Source organism: Aspergillus saccharolyticus (genome assembly GCF_003184585.1).
Source record: "Aspergillus saccharolyticus JOP 1030-1 unplaced genomic scaffold BP01scaffold_3, whole genome shotgun sequence".
Taxonomy (NCBI): Eukaryota; Fungi; Ascomycota; class Eurotiomycetes; order Eurotiales; family Aspergillaceae; genus Aspergillus; species Aspergillus saccharolyticus.
The window spans coordinates 107,491-123,390 of NW_020290613.1; the positions used below are offsets into that span (position 1 = coordinate 107,491).

General features: G+C 51.9%; 5 protein-coding genes across 5 annotated transcripts; 3 read left to right on the forward strand and 2 right to left on the reverse strand.

Annotated features, from left to right (window-relative positions):
- Positions 1-1,742: 1,742 nt before the first annotated feature.
- On the reverse strand, positions 1,743-2,479 carry BP01DRAFT_111278 (uncharacterized protein). The gene has a single exon (XM_025570319.1). It carries the CDS (start codon positions 2,379-2,381, stop codon positions 1,926-1,928), a length of 456 nt encoding a protein of 151 aa, XP_025434720.1. The 5' UTR covers positions 2,382-2,479; the 3' UTR covers positions 1,743-1,925.
- A 97-nt stretch (positions 2,480-2,576) lies between these two features.
- On the reverse strand, positions 2,577-3,592 carry BP01DRAFT_379146 (putative transcription factor RfeG; the record flags this gene model as incomplete). Its single annotated transcript, XM_025577128.1, has 3 exons — positions 2,577-3,227; positions 3,304-3,348; positions 3,467-3,592. The coding sequence occupies 3 exons, from the start codon at positions 3,590-3,592 to the stop codon at positions 2,577-2,579; spliced, it is 822 nt and encodes a 273-aa protein (XP_025434721.1).
- Positions 3,593-7,491: 3,899 nt separating this feature from the next.
- On the forward strand, positions 7,492-10,027 carry BP01DRAFT_353050 (DNA-directed DNA polymerase eta). The gene has a single exon (XM_025574079.1). It carries the CDS (start codon positions 7,603-7,605, stop codon positions 9,589-9,591), a length of 1,989 nt encoding a protein of 662 aa, XP_025434722.1. The 5' UTR covers positions 7,492-7,602; the 3' UTR covers positions 9,592-10,027.
- Positions 10,028-10,429: 402 nt separating this feature from the next.
- BP01DRAFT_353051 (EthD domain-containing protein) lies at positions 10,430-11,544 on the forward strand. Its single transcript, XM_025574080.1, has 2 exons — positions 10,430-10,646; positions 10,697-11,544. Exon 2 carries the CDS (start codon positions 10,791-10,793, stop codon positions 11,220-11,222), a length of 432 nt encoding a protein of 143 aa, XP_025434723.1. The 5' UTR covers positions 10,430-10,646; positions 10,697-10,790; the 3' UTR covers positions 11,223-11,544.
- Positions 11,545-12,288: 744 nt separating this feature from the next.
- On the forward strand, positions 12,289-15,310 carry BP01DRAFT_353052 (uncharacterized protein). Its single transcript, XM_025574081.1, has 4 exons — positions 12,289-13,732; positions 13,788-13,857; positions 13,913-14,486; positions 14,562-15,310. Exons 1-4 carry the CDS (start codon positions 12,772-12,774, stop codon positions 14,835-14,837), a joined length of 1,881 nt encoding a protein of 626 aa, XP_025434724.1. The 5' UTR covers positions 12,289-12,771; the 3' UTR covers positions 14,838-15,310.
- The last annotated feature ends 590 nt before the right edge of the window (positions 15,311-15,900 follow it).

The window sequence follows — 15,900 nt, forward strand, 5'->3', positions numbered from 1 at the left end:
GCCATGACATTAGGTGCAAGGATGCCGAATAGATCCAGAAAAGATAGATATTGGTCAGCATAAAGAAGCAATGAAAGATCCACAGGCATTCAGGTCACCGATTTCCAATTTGACGCGCATTGCCCGCAGATAAATTAGAAATCAATAAGAGATTGGAAAAGCAGGAGGCTCCAAGGCAGAGAGACGCAGAGAGCAATCCAAGGTAATGTCAAAGATAATAAGCAAGTTCCTGGATAGACGACCTTGATCCAATTTTGCTAGCGGAGGTGCGTACCAGTAGTAGAAGCCGCTTGGATGATCAATCATCATGATCATTATCATCACCATTACTATTGTCGTCGTCGTCTTCTTCATCATCAAGCCCTAGCGAAGGGGTTGTCTTCGTCGGCAAACTTGGTACAGAAACTTGGTACAGGTCAAGTAATCGCCCGGGCCGACGTGTGTTTCACAAACCAGCAGCGGCCCTACCAGATCAGATACCTCTCCCCTGATGAATTCCAAAGCAAGATTGACTCTATCTCGGTATTCAAGAGGATACGTTTCGTCGTGGTCATCGTAGTCGAACGGGTCAAACAAGGGGGCCCAGTCCATCTTGCCTGGGCCCTCGTCTCATGTGGCTGTAGGAGCTCACACCTCTATCTTGTCCACGGTAAGTGCGTTCGGTTGCGATGCCATTCCAGAGCGATTCTCGAAATCTCGCAGCTGCCACCCACTCACATACCGTCCAGCCCAGAACAGTAAGACCAATCACATCCGCAGAGGTGATACTAGCGATACTTTCAGTATGACCATCCCAACATTCCAAGCTCATGAGTTCGTTATAGACTTCTTGGCATATCTGGACGGGTTTATTGTAAAATTTCCTGCAGACGTGGCGAGCGACGGCAACTGTCCCTTCAAGATCTTAAACATATTTCGCCAAGTTTTGCGGATACCAAGGGGCCAGTGCAAGGAGCCGAGATCCCAGTTACCATGGGGTTGTCCGCGTATGGTCTGTAGACCTCCCGATCAGCATATATTCTTACGCGCAAAATCTCTCACAGCGCAAGGACTCACCTTGATCTCCAGCTCGCCATATCTATGATCCGGTGCAGGCATCCCAACGATTTCGACCGGGATGGCATTCGGCGAGTTGGAGATCCCGGCACGGTTCTCAACTTCCCCCAGCATCTGTCAAATGGACCGAGGCTCTGAGCAAGTGCGGAAGACTGGAACCTGTACTCCATTCGGAAAGGAAACACAAATGCTTTCAGATTATCCCCGGGATCATATAACACGGGCACAGGATCCTTTGTAACAATCCATTCTGAGGCGGAGGGTACAGGGCAAAGAACCGTCGGTTTCCCAATTGAGGGGGTGGAGCATCCATCGTGGCAGGCTGCGTTCAACAGAGGCGCGGATAACAGAGGCGCGGATGCTGTGAAAGAAAACGCAGCAGGTGGGGATGTTACAACAGATGGATGAGAGAAACACGAGTGGAGGCAGGTTGAGAGGCCTCAACTGCACCCTGCTTAGTCGTTGCTTAGTCGTTGTGGTGCATTGTGAATCTTGCAGCATAACATAAAGAACTGGATCGTTCCGGAAGATTGCATGTTTGCGTAGGAAACCAGCTGTACCGTGGGTTGATGGCTGCCCTTCCGTGACTCCAGGACAAGCACCCATGATTGCGTGTGCAGTCTGCCCAAAGAAAGCACAGGAGAAGAAATTACAATGATCAGGTGAGCAATAGGTAGACATAAGAGCACGGACAGAGATCAAGCAGGTGCGATTTGAGAGGTCAATAGAAGGTAGATTGATTATCAAACAAACTTGGAACCACCGGTGTCAAAACCAGAGACAACCATGTAAAAACCAGACATTAACGCCGTATATGCTCATATCTACATATAGCTCGTGGACAGCATCATATATCATCGAAGCTCCTACTACCCGATACTGCGGAAAATCGGTCGGTGCTCCTCGCCAGACTCAAGACATCGCAGGAATGATTCCCGGCAAGCCCTCGATAACAAAGGACAGAAGCAACAGAAATCAAGATACCATAGCCTATTCACAAAAGAAGCAACCAGACGACGCAAGAAAGAATACCCAGCATGAAAAGGAGATTCAGAGACAGCCAACGCCGATATTGCAGATAGAAACAAGCCACAAAGCCCCCTCATCCCCGAACACAATACATGCGGGTCAATCTCGAGGTCCCAATTTACCAAGCGTCCCCGCATGTCCATTGTGAGCAGGTCCGCTCGAACACGAGCCAACGTCAGCGCTGACGTCGAGCAAGGGCTCCGATGTAGATGAAATAAATATATGAATGGTATCCAGGTCGAACAGTATCCAGTACTCCAAGTGTCTGGCTCCGTAATTCGGATTCCCAAAGTCATGCACGCTTTTTTTCCCTTGGCCTGATGTTCCAGTAAGGCTAAGAAATGCAAGAGGATTGACCCTCATGATGCTCCAATACCGGAGCGTGAATCTGGAAATGCCTGCAGTTTCCAGGGGGGTAAGGCCGTCATTATAGCACAATGAGAGATGTGATTCTCGCCTAATCCCACGAGCATGGGATGATAGTTATGCCTTCACCGGGTTCGGCGAGGAGCTTGGCTTTCTCTTGTGGGCTGAGGCCTGTTGCGGTCTGGATACGTCGACTCAGGAGTGTATCTGGGATCCATTCCAATCCTCGGATCCGCGGCTGTAGTGGGAGGGTATGCGATTCCGGAAGTCACGGGGGCATAGTCCTGATCGGTCTCATACGTTGCCGGGCCGGGGTAGCGTGGAGCATTGTTTCTTCCATTTTCATAGCCATAGCCGGTGCCGTATGTGTAGGATGGGTGAATGTCGGCAGAAACCGCAGGTTGACTGGGAGCAGAGTAGGGAATTTGTGTCGGAGGGTAAGGGGCCTGGCCAGTTGCAAAGGGTGAATGGTTCGCAGGGTATGATGAGGGAGTAGGGTACGGGGGACTCTGAGTCGCCGCGTACGGGGGTTGAACGTAAGGATCCACAAACTGCTGAGGTGCTGGAGGAGCAGTGTACGCCGGTGGGGGTGAGGGGCCTCCTTGCTGACGTGCTTCATGAATGGTCGTGGCTGGATAGGTGACGGGGGAGATGTTAGGCGCCTGGGAATAACTGTAGTCGTGTGCGTAGCTACCTCTGGGATTGCCTTGGTCCATTCGGCGTGAAACATCTGCCTCCCACCGAGCAGAATCGGCTTTGAGATCGGCAATCATTTCCTGTGATGCGAGATTCCAGTCAGTTGGCGGGTACACTCGAGGCAAGAGCCACTGGAAGAGCTTGGAGGGAACATACAGAGGTAAGATTGCGGTAGGCTCTGATGAAGTAACCTTGGCGACCCTGTTGAATTGTCAGTTTCGCATCCTCACAGATGGTTGCTGCCAGCAGTCATATCACGGCATAGTCAAAGATGCAAGAAGAATATCAGGGAACAGACATTGTGGTTTCCAGGTCTTACGAGAGCATCATTCCCGAGGTAACGGCAAATATCTGCTTGGATGACTTCCCGGCTGATACCGTCACCGGGGATGAAATATTCATTCTGACGCTCCGGGCGTCCTTCAAATCCATGACGGCCAGTCATTTTGTCCAGGGAAAAGATGGTCTCCAGATATTAAATTTATAGTCAAAGGGTCCAAGTGGCCAAAGGGGAATCCAGAAGTATAGGGATAGCCGACGGGTCCAGAGGAATAAGACGATGATGGATGGTCTTTTAGGTTGCTTGCAAACAAGAAACGGAACGAAGTGCAGTTTTCTAAGAAGCTGTATCCGGGAAATCCAAGGCTGGTTGACACAAGCACAAATGCAGAACACGAAGGCGAAGCTGAGTCCCCACAGTGGTAAATCTGGCTTGGTGATCGACTAGAAGAAAAGAAACAATTCCGGCTTGGGCGCTCGATGGATCCAGGAAAGTTGTCAAGAACGATTTGAGAGTTTCAGGTCACTTTGTTCATTAAAAGTGAACCAGAAATGGAAGAGACAGTCACGGTATGGGGGGCAACGGTCCCAACGAGGCGGATGTATAAAATCGGAGCGAAGTTGATGGCTGAATTCAGGTCCGAGGCTGGCAAATCAAAAGGCTCAAGGTCCTGCAAAGAGAACTGGATCTTCTCTTCTTTATTCTTGATATTTCTTTCAAGACACGCCCTGCAGACAAACTCGAATTACCTGAAGCTGATAGACAGTACCAGGAATGAGAGATGAGAGGGTGGTGGATGGATGGATGGGTGGGAGGGAGGAGAGGGGTTAGGGAAGTTAGGGGGTGGGAAGATGCTTGAGGAAGAGAGAGAGAGAGTAGAGGAGAGGAGAGAAGAGGAGAGGGAGAAGTAGACAGAGGGGGGAAAGATAAGAGAGAACCTTTTCCAGGTGAGCGGCGAAAAAGGAGAGGAGAAAATGGAAGAAATGAGAAAATGGGAAAAAGGGAAAATAATGTGAGGAAAAGAAAGAAGAAAGAGGGGAGGAAGATTTGCAGACTAAGCTACTACAGGATGAGTTGAGGGAGGGAGTGCCTCACTAGCGGGAAGACAAGGCGGAAGGGAAAGGGAAAGAGAAGGGCAGTTCTGGATGTGGATTGGGTTGTTGGGCCGGCTTTTGGGCTGCCTGGCCATTGTCCTGGTGCCACGACTGACTCCACTGACGACCAGTAGACCCTCCAGTGGTAATTATTGTCTACCTTTATTGAGATGGGTTAATGAACTAACCAACCCATGATGCGCGTGCGTGCGCGCGCAAGAGAGAGAGAGAGAGAAAGAAAGAAAGAGGTGACTCTGTTTCCCTCTCTCCCTTCCCCCCTCCCCCCCCCCTTCGCATTAACTGACTGACTCCCTCCTTCTGCCCAGTGGTTGGATATTGGGTGCAGACGATTTTCCTGCCTCTACCCGTGCGGCTTGCGGTTGAATGATTATAATTCGATGACTATGACGATCCTCATCCAAACCGAAACCCTCTGGCAAGGGCCAAATGACCAGGTGCCGTGACTGTGAGCACTTCTGCGCCTCTTTTGCCATTGCCTCAATCTATTACTTGCTTTTTATCATCACCACGAAAGCTAAACTCCTCCGACAACTATTATACACTAAGTAGTTATACCTATGAGTACGGCGTACACTCATCATGGTATGTACCTGGTTGTCCCTGACCAGAGCGCCCTGAGCCATGGATGGACTTGGTGGACCGGTGGAAGGCTTCCGATGGGGAAGATTAGATGACCCATGGGTGGCGTTGTCAAACCGAGCATCAACAGAAAGTGATGCTGAATTGCTGATCGGATTGTCCACTTGATCATCATCCTCAACCTGCTGCTACCGGTATTTGCTTGAGTCTTCCCACCATCACAGACAGCACTGGCCGGGCCTCGTTTACAAGTACTCCGTAATCCATGGAGAACTCGAGCTGATGAGTCAGCACACAAGTTCACACGAGCGATTTGCTTTATTCACCAAGGCTGCATCATTCATGATTTCACAATTCAGAATCCCTGAAGCTACGGCGTACTCCGTAGTCGCCCCAGAGATACATGCAGCACGGGGTCATCCGTACCTAACCAGGGTTATACTGCGGACGACATGATTGATTTTCCTGGAACCAGCGAATGAATTATCTCAATATCTATCGGTACTTTGACTCCGAACTCTTCATGCTTTTAGGCGCTCTTCTCGCCCCCTTTCCACCTTTGGATCCTGTGGTGTCTCCTAGATGGGACTGGACAGTGGACACAGCCTTCCGCCTGTTGTTGGTCAGGGTTTTGGGATATGTAGGCAGGTTGGGCAGGAATGCGTTGAGTGGCGGCTTGGGCACTAATCCACCACTCGCCCGTTAAATGGCCTGGGGCACAAATCCTGTCCGCAGCCTATCCCAGTGCTAGATTGAGCTCGGATTCCCCATTTAGCGCGTTCCGTGGGCGACGGGCTGGCCTCGCTAAAGGGACTAAATGTCTGCTCGGGCCGCTAATCGGGGCTCAGTGTGCCTGTGGGACTGCAACAGTGGGTTGCACTGCAGCCCTCTTCTCCAGATGTATCCAACAAGTTAAAAATCCAGAAAGAGACGAGCCTACCAACATCGCTAACTGAATCAGATTAAGTTGAGGAGAAAACTCAAAGGACCAAAGAAGCACGGCAAATTCTAGTTAATTTCCCCCTTCTAGAAATTCTCGAATGGCCCAGTATTGGTCTTCCTTTTCGCGGTCCTCATGCAGCAAATTATTCCCAGGAACACAACCACCAACGCCTACACTCGGCCAGCCGCAGAATCGCAGAATCTCAATCTGCCCTTCCAGCTTGGGTGACCTCAATAGTCTCGGGGGGCCAGTTCTTCCAAGAGACCATTATTGTGTCTTGATGGTTTTCACCCTGCTACGCGCGGCTTTCACCCTCCATCTTCACGAGTGGCGGATGGAAACACAGAACGTCAGCGCTCAAAGATCATGCCCACCGTGTTCGTGCAAGGGCTCACATGTAATTATCGCCCACAGAAGCTGTTCCGTCATCTGCACGGCGGTGTGATCCTCGAGTTTTGGACCCATCCCTCTGCTCGAATGATATCAGCCCAGGTGTCTTCTCTGCCGCATTGTCTCCATAACGCCTGCGTCAACCGTCTCATTTCGACTGGTAGTTAATAGATCATGAGCTGATATTTCGCTCTTCAGAACAAGTTATGCAATATTCAACTCGAATCAGAGGCTGTCTTGCTCGCCAGAAGTCTATACTAATGCTTGCTATTAGTTAGCTATCGTGGGAATGCATTTTCTGCCTGCGACCAAGCCCGGGCAGAGTTCTTGAATCAAAGCTATCAGAAGATCTTGCAGCTACAGAAGTGCAGCACCGGCCGAACGGCTGCACCTTCATGTAGGGGTGAAGCACCACTGCCCCATTGTGCTGCGGTCGCAAAGCATTATTCCTACTACGGGAATCGGTGAAGAGGCCAACCTCCGATTCCTGGACTCATGCTCTACTGTGTAGTCATTCAACATCTAATGCGCATATCCTCCGTAATCCAGGCAATGTGATATCATGGCATCGTTCTGACCAGATATCGCGAAGTACATATGGTCAACGTTGAGTCTGTTGCATTGTAGTTGCCTCGGCTTGCATGAGGCTCAGAAAGTGTTTTTTTCTCGTCATGAACTCAGATGTCGAGTTCGAGGCGTTCGCATACTGAATAGACCAGCAATTAGCTAAGGATTTCGTTATGGGCTTCAGCACTTTCTACCCAACACAGATTTGGGCGCTCACCGAAAATTGACTATCGACCTTGAAGGTAATTCAAGCCTCTGACTATGACTTGGGGTGGAAATCGGCTCTCTTGGGGTGAACAGCAGGGTCATCATCTCCGGGTTCCATGCTTTGTATTGTCGCAGTGAGGCATCAAGGCAGCAGGGTGCTCTCTTTCGGCGCTAATCCTCTTTGGGAAGCGAGATCTTCTGGCCCCGCCGATTCTCGAACCTCCCGAGTCCTCACCAGCTGAACGCGATCTGACCAGCCTCGGTCTCCAGACCACAAGGCGCGCGAGCGTGTTGCCTTTAGGATTTTCATCTATTAGATTTGCTGGCTTACATATGTCGGGTATCCAGTCCGCCATGACACTGCTGCCTTCGCCATGTCACACTCTTCCCCGGAACCCACATTTTCGTCCAGCGATCCCTTGAGACCCGAATCTCAGTTCACCTATCGCCAACTCCAACTTCTGCGACAAAGCTCCACGGCGACGCCTCTCCGCGTGATCGCGCACGTGGATCTCGATGCATTTTACGCCCAATGCGAGATGGTGCGGCTGGGCACGCCGCGCGACGTGCCCCTCGCCGTACAACAATGGGACTCGCTGATTGCCATAAACTATCCGGCCCGTTCCTTTGGGATCACGAGAATGATCTCTGCCGGCGAAGCCAAGAAGCTCTGCCCGGAAGTTGTGCTACAGCATGTCGCGACCTTCCGAGAGGGGGAGGGTGGCAAATGGGCTTACCGTGACGATGCCTTCAAGCGGGTGAGCACGGATAAAGTTTGCTTGGATCCATACCGGGCGGAGTCTCGCAAGATCCTCAGGGTCATGAAGGAGGAACTGTCCCGCTGGCATGCGAAGGTATGCAGCGAGGGCATTGCGGGCGCGAACGTGCAGCAACCTGGTCTTGAAAAAGCCAGCGTCGACGAGGTCTTCATGGACCTGTCGCCGATCGTGTATGGCGTCCTGCTGGAACGGTACCCAGAATTGCGCGCCGGGTCACGTTTAGACGATCGAGTTGCGCGGCTGCCCACTCCGCCCACGACTGCACTGGCATGGCATGCCGAAGATTGCTTGGTCGATCTCGACGAGAACGAGACGGAAGTGGACGACCCGGACTGGGACGACATTGCCATCCTGATCGGGTCGGAGGTTGTCCGCTCGGTTCGCCAGGCTGTTTGGGACACTCTCGGTTATACCTGTTCCGGTGGAGTTGCAAGGAACAAGATGATGGCCAAGCTTGGAAGCGCCTGCAACAAGCCCAACAAGCAGACGATCATCCGGAATCGTGCGGTGCAGAACTTTTTGGGTGGCTTCAAATTCACCAAGATCAGAATGCTTGGAGGCAAACTCGGGGACCAGGTCACTGCTATGTTTGGAACAGAGCAGGTGAGTGATCTGTTGAATATCCCCTTGGAACAACTTCGAGCCAAGCTGGATGATGATACCGCCGCTTGGCTGTACGGCATCATTCGAGGAGACGATCGCAGTGAGGTCAACTCCCGAACGCAGATCAAGTCAATGCTTTCGGCAAAATCCTTTCGACCGAGCATCAACAGTATCGACCAAGCGGAGAAGTGGCTGCGTATTTTTGCAGCGGACATTTACGGTCGCTTGGTGGAAGATGGCGTGTTGGAAAACAAGCGGCGCCCGAAGACAGTCGCCTTGCATCACAGACAAGGCGCTCAGGTCCGCTCACGGCAGATCCCGATTCCCGGCTCGTCGCCAATCGACGAGGAGCTGCTGTACAGCCTTGGTTCGACACTGCTTCGACAGGTCATCGTTGACGGCCGTGCCTGGCCTTGTGCAAACCTCTCTCTGAGCGTCGGCGGGTTTGAAGATGGAGTGTCGAAGAACAAAGCGATCGACTCGTTTCTTCTCCGGGGGGAGCAGGCGAAGTCTGCACAGAATACTCGACTTCTGTCGGGTGACGATGCAGTGGATGTTCAACAACCTCATGAGAAGCGTTTTAAAACTGAGCCGGACGGAATCCGGCGGTTCTTCGCTAAACCTCCGGGGTTTGCTGCGTCGCCTACGGCGGCTGAGACAAGCCCAGGCGAGGCATTACCAAGCACAGAGGTTGAACCGCGTGGCTTAGACGCACCGGCAGAGGATAATGCGCGGCAGTCTCTAGATGCGGTATTTTTTTCTTGCAGCCGCTGCGGCAAGTCACTACCCGAGCACGAGAGGGCCGAGCATGACGACTGGCACTTTGCCAGAGACCTGGTGGACCAAGAGAATCAGACCGGCCGCAGCTCTCCTCAGACTCCGGCAGCATCATCCACTGGGACAATTCAGACACGTAGCCGGGGTGGTCGTAGTGGTCGGGGTAAGCCTGAGAGGGGACAAACCCGACTGAATTTTGGGTAGAATCGCATTCCGGCTTGCGAAAGCTTCAGGCATAACAGACTTGGGAGCCAGTAGCTAAAACCAGCCTAAGCAGTAGGGCTGGTGGAAAATCTTGAGTCGATTCTCTCTCTCTGACCAGCACGGGACCTGGACAGATTGGCTAGCCATGCTGGCCATCCAACCATCTTCAAACCACTATCCTGGCAAGCAGCTGGATGCGACGTAAGGACAGTGTGGACGTCGCATGGGCTTGGGCTATCACCCTTGCAACTGCGATGCCATTGACGGAATGACATCTGAATCCATAATAATCAACTTCGCAAGTTTGAAGAATCGGCGCTTTACCGAACCATTTTCCAGGATCATCGATTACACATGAAGGATTGAATTGGCAAGTCTGGCTCTAGGAAAATCTGAACGTATCTTAATCTTGCTTGAACACAATTGAACTTTCATACGGCATGGAAAGTAGACATTCCCTACTTAACTTGAAGTTATATATATCAGCTCCGCTCCCGAACGGGATTATTAACCCTGGTTCACTGCACTACTCTACACTCTCTCGCCCTTAGACAAATCAAACTTGAATCTCAGGAGCATAAGAACCTGAAACCCATATACAGACACTATAGCCACATCCGCAGAAGAAAGCCCACCTCCCATTATCCGCCTCACGAGGCTCGAGCGTCACAGCCCACTGCAGCATGACATCAGCAGAAGCAACCCTTCACTACACAGCACTACCGCGTACAGCCACAGACAGGACATTCGATGCTAGACTTACACAAATATACTTATACTACACTCCTGTGGCGTGACTTTTGAGAGTGTACGCTGGAGGTATGCAAGATGGTCAAGCTTCCCACAAGCCTCCGCATAAACATCAACGAGAGTGCACGCCGCAGCATAGTTGATGCGCCCTCTTCATAAGCTGACACTGACAGTGTATGTATGGCAGGAATCTCACCTGCATCCTGCAGCAACGTAAGCCTCACCGAGACCTACTTCCTGGAACCGCAATCATCTCCCATCCGACTCGGAACGGAAACGAAGGATCCTACTATCTAATTGGCCACGTTAGTCTACTCAACCGAGCCCCAGCATCCACTGCTGACAGACTCGTCAGTATAAGTATCCAACATGGATAAGGTACTGGCGCTTACTCCCCCTGAGAAACAATCCCACAATCAAACCTCCAAGCTTAACTCCTCCCCCCCAAAATGACCCTCCCAAGATACATCTTCTATTTCCGCCGCAAACCCGGCACCACCCCACAGGAATTCAAAGAATACTACGAACAGCACCATCTCCCCCTTCTCAAAGAGATCGCGGGCGATCGGTTCCCACTCTCCCATCAACGCTACTACCTCGTCCGTGACGCTACGCCCAAAAACCCAGCCCCTTCCAGCGATTCGGACGCAGCGGACAGTACTGAGGTGAACTACGTTCCCCGCGTGCTTTCCGGCGCAGCGGACGATTTCCCCTGGGATGTCTACGCGGAGCTTACCTTTGAGGATACGCAGCATCTGCATGCGTTTCTGGGCCGGCTGGGGGCCCAGGGGAAACGGATTGCGGAGGATCAGGAGAATTTCATGGACTGTACGCGGGTGTATGGGGCGGAGGTTGAGGGGCCGTTTGGTAGTACTGTTTAGGGTTCGGGGTGAGGTACAGCTGGTATGAGGAGAAAGAAAAGAATATTTGGAGGGGACTGTGGTATGTATGTGGTTGAGGTTGAGGAGAGGCTGGCTGCTCAGTCATTCTGTTGACTTCTTCGCTGGCCAGTTTTTATTGGAGAATTGGAGGCTGGGAAGGAGGGAATTGGTTAAGTTCAGTACAGACGAGGCCGTAGTGCTCTGTTGTCTGGTGCTAGATTAGGTAGTGCAAAGGGTACTACAGAGATATAGGTGGAGCATACATACATACTGTACATTCATTGCCTAGGTAGTCGCTATTCCAAGAACCATCCTATTCCATGCCCTATTCTATCACTTTCTCTTCTCTCAGCCCATCTAGCAATCACGTAGACACGATAAGAATAATCAGTACCCGTCTAACGTCAACACCTGTATGCTGAGAGGTGCCATATGCGCAAGGCATGCGCTTCGTTGAGGCTGATCAAAAGAGGCTTAGGATGAAGGCGGGGAGATGCACATTAGGTAACTCCATCTGATGCTTTGGCGCTATTATGGGTAAGGAGTAGGGAGTAAGTCGACTGCTGGATATTGTCTGGAAATCATAGTCCGATTGCTGCTCTTGGACCGTTCTGTCCGAACGTCTGCCGATGCTCTCGACTACGGCAGGATCGTAACAGAGTCAGCAGGTGCCAGCTCAGCGTGTACTATTTCTGCTACTACCCTTTGGGTATATGCTTAAATAGAAACTAAGTAGGTAGAGACATATTTCAATGGAAGATGGACACAACTTATCCATTGTATGGCTTCCCATCATAGGTCTGGTTGAGTGTTTACTAAGTAGTTACGGTGCATAATCTGTGTTGTATAAGACTGGAATATTACTCCAATCACCTACTCCAGTATTTAACAAATTATATATCCGACTACAACCTCTGCACAAAAGAGTAACCCTTTCATGTACGTGGCAGTACCTACATTAGGTCACTGGACAGGCCATGCAGCAATCAGCAAAACACTAACGTCACCACCACCACCCCCCAGCCCAATAAACTGGCTGTGATGTGACGGAGGTGCGAAAATCCTATGCCACATGCACCTGCCGCCATCATCCTAGCCCAACACCTGTTTTCTGAGGTAGAGAATATATATCTATCTCATTTTCCCTATGTCTCCTTGTCGCGGCGGAGCATTGAATGTGCAATACGAGTGTCATCGCCGCAGCCACACCAACACCCCGCACAGCCCGAACCCCTCCAAACAACCACCCCTCCTCCACTGATCCACAACTACAGCTACATTCACAACTCGTCACCACTCGCATCAGGCTACACTCATGACCACTAACTATAAACATCTCGCAACGGAAATTGCATCTCCGAATGAATTCCAGATATAGACCCCCTACACCTCAACGCCAACCAATAAACAGACAGACAGACAGACCACGCAGCGCATACCCCTCACCCGACTTACACCGTGTAAATAATCTCCCGACATAACTCAAAAACTCCAATACCATACGGTTAACTAGCATACATTGACATCTACAAAAGATCAATTTCCGACAATGCCACGGAAGTCGCGTGCCAAAGATCACATTGAAGGAGACATGTATGACCGCGATCGCGATGCCTATCCCCGCCATAGCCGAACGAGAGACCGACGCCGGATTTTCAGAGAAGAGGAGGAACTGAGGTTCGATCGACGAGTACCGCCTCCACCACCACCACCACCGCCCATGGCCGTGCCGGTTGAGAAACTCGAGCGGCTGCGTTTGCGGGAGGAGAGAGTCCGGGGTGGTCCGAAGATGATGGTCCCTGTCTCTGTGCCGCCGCCACCACCGGTTGCACCGCAGCTGGTCCGGGAGGAGGTGAAGGCCATGAAGCCGGTGCGACGACCGGTGCAGAGAGTCGTCGAACCGCGAGAGAGGGAGCAGGGGTTTGAGAAGGTGAGGGATCAGAGGGGGAGGACCAGGTATCGTGGGGTGGATCTCGAGAAGGAGCGGTTTGTCCTTGAGGAAGAGGAGGAGGAAGAAGAAGAAGAGTCGGACTCGGAGTCGGAGAGCAGTAGTCTTGAGGAGAGTGATACAGAGGAAGAGGAGGGTATGGTCGTTGTGCCCAGGAAGGAAAGACTAAAACAGAAGATTGCTGATGAGTTTCACTTGCCACGGGGTACGGATTTCAAGCAGGGGCTGAGGGGAGGGCATCACGATCCTAGGCTTGAGGAGGATGATATGCTGCTGAAGCGTCACTATGAGAGGAGCCGCCATGGACCGGTCTATGCTGCGACTCAACGACATCGACATCAGCACCGCTCTCACCGGCATAAGGACTTTGATGTCGATGGTGATAGTGAGCTTGATGAGGAACTAGACCACGAAGAGGTCGTTCGTCGGAAGTACCGCGAGCGCAGACGTGGTGGTGAGGTGGTTGAGGAGGAAGAGGAGATTCGCCGGTCCTCTTCGGAGATGGAAAGGGCTCGACTACCCTCACCCAAGAGATCCCCTGTCTACGGAAGTACAGTACCTAGTATGCTTTTCACTCTATCACCAATCTTGAAACTTCTGCTGACTTGCACGCCTAGATCCCCGGAAGATTCATCACCCTCGACTGTCTGAGCCAGATCTCCTTTATGAGTCCGAGACCCGCCGTCGGTCTGTCCACGCGTCGTTCCGCATCAGCCCAATACGTAGCTAACTCCTTGAATAGTGAAAGATCGAGCAGAGGACGACGGGATAGGAGCGAGATCCCCATCATCCGACCCAACAAAAAGAGCAACCCTCCTACGCCGCATCCAGACCCTTATCGGCGGTCGAAAGATAGCCTACCCTTCGTTCCTCCTGAACCGAAGATCGCTGAGCGTCAAAAGGAAGTGCTCACCGTGGTACGCCGCGACGGGAGCCACGAATCCTTCAAGGAGGAAGAGTTTGTTGACGAGGACTATTATGCGCCTCCACGCCATCGTTCATTGCCAAGAAAGTCTCAAAAAGAGAAAGAGGAATTGGAGCTTGTCGGGCCAGCCCCCCGGGCGAAACATGACAGAACCGCGCCAGACCATGATGCGTTGCGATACCCGGAGCGGAGCCCTCTCAATTACTCCGACGACGACTCCGGCCGTCAGTTTGGCAGGATAGGAAGACGATACGTCGGTGTCAAGGACCGCCGCGAGCGCCTCTGGACCGAGATCACGAGGGACTTGGTCGTGAAGGAAGCCCTCGAACGGGCGGGCTATGAGTACGAGGAGACGGAAACGTCGTACTTCATATTCACCTACTTGGAGAAGGTGGGAGATGGAACACCCTACAATGCATGCCTACGACGAACCCGTGAACCCCCTAGCTGACTGCTTCTTGCACAGGAGGAGGTAGATGCACTGATCGAGCAATCGGAAGACATTCGCCGCGCACGCCGCCGCCGGGTCCAGGAGATCCACCGCGAGCGAACTTCGTTGCCTCCTCCCACAGCTCCTGTGCCTCCGCCGCCACCGCCGCCGCCTGCATCCGAAAAGACGGGGCCCCTACTGCTGGACAGCCCGCCTCCACGCTTCCCTCGCGAAGAACGATGGAGAACAGAGCGGGAAAAGGTTGCAGAAGGGGGTCGCTGGAGGCCACCACCACGAGCGGAGCGATGGTGAGGAGCCTCTTAGAACCAGCAGGATCAGTAAAGGATAGGAATTAGGCATTGGATGCTGCCGGCCACATGCACACAAGATTGTTGTGGTTTTGACATGCAATGATACCCTAAGTGACTCTAACGAATCGTGATTTTGGGTCTCATTGGTAATATCAAGACCGCCTTCTAGGTTATAGGCATGACTTAGAGGAGTAATTCACTCCGTACTTCAAAGAAGCCTTCTCGTGCCTGGAATCTCATGCACACATAAACAAATGAGAAGCGAGTCGAAATTTATCAGTCCATTACAGTCAACACATCTAGTTGCCTATGTTACTTCAAGCCCCAACCCCGACCTTACGATTGCTTCTTCAAAGCCATCTTCACCAGTAGCGTCGCACCCCTTTCCACAAACTCTACTTGAACAACAACAGCAGTAAACCATTCCATGGGACCCGTCCCCGTCACTCCCGTATCCTGTTACAGGAGCTACCCGACGAGTGACAGGTCGGAAGACGAGTCAGCCATCCATGACGATGCCGCCGCCATCCCTGAGAGCCCAACGCCGAGCTCGGGAGCTTCAGGAAGATCTGACAGATCCAATGGCTGACCTGTCAGCCCTGTTAGCTGGGTTTCCGACCGGTGGATGTCCCAGTGAACGAGGCTACGGGGTAATTTGATGTGTGCCCAAGGCTCTGGTAATATGTTGTTCTCAGCAACTCAAAGTTGTCATGACTTGAGGAACGTTGGACGAAATAGCGAGAATAGGAAGGAAGATGGGAGCTTTACGATATTATCATCACACATACGGAGTACACCTACCCACACACACATATCACCATCCACAGCACCTTGTAGGTAAAACGCTTCCTCGACTGCATCCGCTTGAGAAACCCATTATACCTCCGACAGCCATCCACGATGGAACAATTGTTCACAAGCACCGTTGTTCATAGGGAGCAGAAGACAGAGTACACACACAGTACTTCCGTACAACGAAAGGTACAATCCTCTGATCCTCACGTCCCGGCGACGGATGACAGATTGTTTACCGATTACCAAAATTAGGAGCACCGGGAGAAGTG